Genomic DNA, 5,054 nt, shown 5'->3' on the forward strand with positions numbered 1-5,054 from the left:
CTTAATAAAAACTCAAGTTACAGCACTGTGAATAATGTCTCAAACCTCTTGTCCTCAATACACCTCCTCTTCCTCCTCCCCTTCCTCCTCCCCTTCCTCCTCCCCTTCCTCCTCCTCTTCCTCCTCCTCCTCCACTCTGACCTCCATTTTAGTCCTCCCCAAACAGTCACAGTCCTCAGTCTTCCTCTTTTCTCCTCCCTCCATACCAGATTTGCATGTCATCTTTCACATCCCCCTGGTCATCTTATCACTCTCTTTTTGTCGTCTCAGTAACATGCAACCGCTGCTCCTTCCTCTGAGTTAGAAATCTGATTTATCTGATGCGTTGCCCTCACAAATCTTTGGCTTCCTGCACCCAGGCTGAGTTACAACGACCTTCCCACACCAGTTGCTTCAATTCCTCATGGTCGCCTGCATGATTACCCAGCAGAGACAGGCTATGACACAAAGTCATAGTGACAGTACACATGAGTAGGGGGAGAAGGGGCAGAGTTGGAGTGAAATCAAAGCAGGATGATGAGGCGTAAAGAGATGGAGGTTTTCTGCGGGCTCTTGAAAAGTTTGAAAGGAAAATAAGCACTAATCTCACTAAGGTTATAGGATTCCAAAGTTACCTTATCCAGTTAAAGAATGTTTTGTATCTAAAACTCTTTTGATATGCTTTCTAAAAGAATTAGGCAATATTTCAATCACGCAGCCAACAAAATAACACTTTAACCCCATTATCTTATCTTAATTATGTCTAACACAGAGCTTATTGTTCTATCATGACAGGCTGGCAATACTTAGCCCAACAAAACACTAAGTAGGCCTTTTTACTACCTCAATGAGTGGATGTTGTTTACTGGTGTCTGAAATGGTGTATAGTCAATCATTAACAAATACAGTTCACTTGAGTTTAAACACTGCTTGTCTTGGTTATTCAAGGGTCATCTGAGGCAGTTTGACACACTAGTGAATGTTCAACAATTGCTCAATACATCACTAAATCATAACCTGATTATACAAGCTTACACATTTACATAAATTATTTCAGATTTTTGCATTATCCAATTAATCTTGTGAAAATTGTGCTGTATAAAATGTCAGTCCACTTTCTTCAATATAACTAATGGGACACGGGTCAAACTAGGACTCCAAATTTCTAATTTTTTTTTTTTTTTCCAATAAGATTTCTTTGCAAGTCATGTTGGGTTTTTTTTTTTTTTTTTTTCTTTTGTTTTGTTTTGTTTTTTTAGAGAAGTTTTGTTTTAATTTGTTTTGATTGCCAGCTTGGTTAATGAATACAGACTCCTTAAGAGTAGTGCAGGAACAGTGAGGAGAAATTTAAGACCAACATAGAAATCTGTACATTTTTTTTATAATTGTTTGTTTAAACCAACTAAGTTTTAGCATGGCCGACCACCCATCTTCTCAAGTTACAATAAGGAGATTGAGCCAGAGAGGAGGAAAAGCAGAGAGTGCATTATACCATAGATCCCAAACAGGGGTGTGTTTGGTTGGGAAGACAGGCCCCAGCTTGTGAGTACTCTTTGAATGTATTGTGTGTAAAAGATTTCAGTTATACTCACCTTGAAGCCTTATGCTGTTTCTTTTACTGCTGATCTGCACCACACCCCAGCATGCCTTAATCTGATCAGGCTTGTTGTGCCAGAGTTTTACAACCTGGCTTTCAGCTTAGGCATGCTTAGCTTCAGTTTTACACAAAAGTAGTAACTTATTCTGCTTTTCATGTCAGTTGTATCTTAGAACACTGGAAAAAAATACTAGATCCTGTGATGTACCTTTGCTTCATTTTATGCAATAGGAGATCTCCCCCCAGAGTTCATATCCACAAGAAGTGAATGCTGGAAATTAATGGCTGCTAAAATGGACATAAAACTCTTCTGAAAAATGCACTGACCAGTTTATTTTGAGAAAATGCTCCCAGGGTTGGTATAAAGATATAAAGCTCAAATTAACTGATGACATGCACTGTTACTTAGTGGGGCATCCTAAGATGACTTTTGTCATGATTTGGCATGGTACAATGACTGCTAGGTCAATATTTGGCTATGCTGTGAATTTTTTTATTTTGGGATGCAGGGATGACAATAAGACCTAATCCTCAACTGCAAACAACAACAAAAAAAACAACAACAGAAAGGTGATTTTAAGTGTGAGGAGGATAATTTTAATACACACATATCACAGCGCTTGACTTTATAAATGATAACCATAGGTTACTGATGGTTAGACACGTATCAAACACTGTATCTTTGAATAATGATTTTTACAAGAGTAACTTTTGAAGATGACTTTGATTCATGAGTGCACAAAAGCAGTCTTACGTAAGGATTAAACAAAGCATTGATTAAATCATTTGCATTGATTTTCAAAGTGATCATGTTTTTCTAAATGAACTCCTGCTGTACTTGAACAAAGAAAAAAGGTTTCTCAAAGAAGAATATATGCTCAGACTCTGCGTCTGTACCTAAACTGGACATTTGTTGTGGGATGAATTACTCCAAAGCCCAACCGACTGGCGTCAGGATCAGGCATCTTCTCTTCTGGATTCATCAGTTCAAAATCAAAGTAAAGCATCAAGAGGAAAACAAACTGTTTCAGTTCAGTGAGCGCAAAGAACCTCCCAGGACACATGGTAGCCCCTGCACCCCAAGGTACACTGTAGTGCTTCACCTTATTTCCTGCTTTGAAGAAGCTTGTCTTCTTGCTCCTATCTGGATTTAGAAAGCGGTCATATTTGAATGAATGTGGGTCAGGGTGGATCCCTGGGTCAGTGTGGATTGCAATGTAAGGAAAGGCTGCCGTGCTGTCACCCTTGCGGATATGGTATGTACAACCATCGGCTGTTTCTATAGTCATATCCTGAAGCACTGACCTAAAGAGGAGCAAGACCACACTGAGTCGGAGAGTCTCTTCCAAGACACTATCGAGAATTGGCATTTTCATTAACATGTCATAAGTTACATTGATCAAGGGTCCGCCATGAACGACTTCCTGTCCAGATTCCTTTAGAACATTGTTCACCTCCTCCCTCACAGCATTCATGGCTTCAGGGTGCTTCATGAGGAAGAAGAGAAGCCAAAATGCTGAAGGTCCTACATTTGATTGGGATGCCCAGAGAAGAACGAACATAAGCCGGTTGATCATGGACTCTTTCGTACCCGTTTCCTGGGAGTGCTGCTGGATGTCCAACACCCAGCGACTGATATTATCTTTGGTCTTCATCTTCTGAACAGACAAAGTATCCCAGAAGAACTCTTTAAGCTTCTTGGCTTCCATCTTTTTTCTTGAGTTTATCAATCCAATGGCCAGTTTAGGAAAGAGTTGGTCGAATTTATGGAATTCAGAAAATAAGTCCTCTGATTCAGCTAAGTCTGTCTCTTTGGCTTTCTCACTGCCACCATGAGACTTGTCTGATCCATTGCCAAAGAGGGATAAGTAGCCCGCCCTGAAAACCATCTTGTAGCTGAACATGAATAGGTCATCTTCTATCCAAGTCTTTTGTCCCAGCGAGGAACCACTGTTCTGAAACATCACATTTTGCAAATTTGCCATCATGCTGTTATTCATTGCCTCCAGTCCAGCGCCCCTCAGGTGTTTATTGCTGCTGGTTGAGTGTGCCTCATCTTCTGGGGCTGTCACACCAAAGATCCACTCTGCAACCTTCTGTGAAAACTTGTTGAGACTCAGTTTTTCTTGACTCTCCTTTAGAAACACCCCAAATGAAACAGAATCCAAGAGGACTGTTACGTACATGCCTAGCAGTTGTATTGTGAAGACCGAGCCGTGCTTTTGCCTCATTCTTTCCAGGAACTTCACTGGATGCCTGTGGTACTCCAAGGCATGACCCAGCCAGGGGATGGGGCCTTTATCCAAGGGGGGTTCTCCTGGACGCCGCCGTCTGAACACGCCGAGAAGGTACAGACCTCCAACTAGACAAGCTAGAAGACTAAGAAGAAGAGGTAGTAACAAAGCCATGACTGATTCCTCTCGCGGCCACAGACTGGTTTAACATGAAGGTTCAAATTCATTATAAGGGACCTTTGCTCCTCCTCTTGCTCATGATACTGTTATATCACTCAAAGAACGACCCACTTTTCTATTGGTGCCAAGTAATCATTAAACAAATATCTGGACAAAAGCCATACAGCCCTGTTGCAGTTGGGTGTAACCTCCCACTGCAAGAGCCTAAGGAAAGAGAAATGAAGCTTCCAGTTGTTTTTGTGAAAGGGATTATGTGATGAAAGATGGCCTCAGTCTAATTTTGAATAACTCTTCACCTTTACTTGCTGAGCACAAAACCCTTTTCATCCATTATTTTTGCTATGCAATATACATGTTTGTGAACCTTCAAAAACAAATTTAAAAAAAAAGGGGGGGGGCTGTCGTTGTTGAGTGCTCTGCCTTGTTTTTCTTTGGGGGTTGTTTATCAAGATTTATTGGGGACAAGCTTTACTTGTACACATTATAATTCAAAGACAAATATTTTATTGCTGCTAATGTTTAAGTGTTTAAGCATTAACATTGGTAGACGCAAAGTTCAAAAGAGTAACTAGTTAATCATTATCACATGTGCTGTTTAAGGTGAAAAAAATCTAGGTTCAACAGGACTTAAGCTTTATTTATAGATACCTGCTGAAGATAAGTTGCATTTTCAAAACAAGTGTATGGAAAACTTACATTGTAAGTCACAGTGTTTGATTTTATCTAGATATGTGTTTCATTCTAACAGTTTCCAAGATATGATCCTGTATACCACAGGGAGAAAGAACTAAGGTGATGGATTATGCCATTATACACAATGGGGTATCTGTACCAAGATTTGTCATATTCCTGACCTTGGCTGCTAAAATTAATGGCACCCATGTCACCAAAACTTTGTTTTCCTCCAATATCTCTTGCTCAGGTTTTTTTTTAACTCTCTTCTTACCCCTCTAGAATAATAATCTTTCCTGTTCAAGGTTTGAATTCAACACCAATATATCAGTGTGTTGTACTGAATGTAATGCTGAATGTTGCAGAGCACTGAATCTTCAGTCTCATCCTGT

The 5,054-nt window shown here is 40.0% G+C and overlaps 1 protein-coding gene across 1 annotated transcript; it reads right to left on the reverse strand.

Annotated features, from left to right (window-relative positions):
- Positions 1–2,454: 2,454 nt before the first annotated feature.
- On the reverse strand, positions 2,455–3,984 carry LOC141791527 (5-beta-cholestane-3-alpha,7-alpha-diol 12-alpha-hydroxylase-like). The gene has a single exon (XM_074672081.1). It carries the CDS (start codon positions 3,982–3,984, stop codon positions 2,455–2,457), a length of 1,530 nt encoding a protein of 509 aa, XP_074528182.1.
- Between the last annotated feature and the right edge of the window lie 1,070 nt (positions 3,985–5,054).

The sequence above is a fragment of the Halichoeres trimaculatus genome, unplaced genomic scaffold (genome assembly GCF_033239565.1).
Source record: "Halichoeres trimaculatus isolate MK-OKI-2021-1 unplaced genomic scaffold, fHalTri1.1 fHalTri1_scaffold_6, whole genome shotgun sequence".
In the NCBI taxonomy this organism is placed as follows: Eukaryota; Metazoa; Chordata; class Actinopteri; order Labriformes; family Labridae; genus Halichoeres; species Halichoeres trimaculatus.

What these genes read in the sequence shown, in the direction of transcription:
- LOC141791527 (XM_074672081.1), bottom strand. Translation starts at nt 3,984, where the DNA reads ATGGCTTTGTTACTACCTCTTCTTCTTAGTCTTCTAGCTTGTCTAGTT.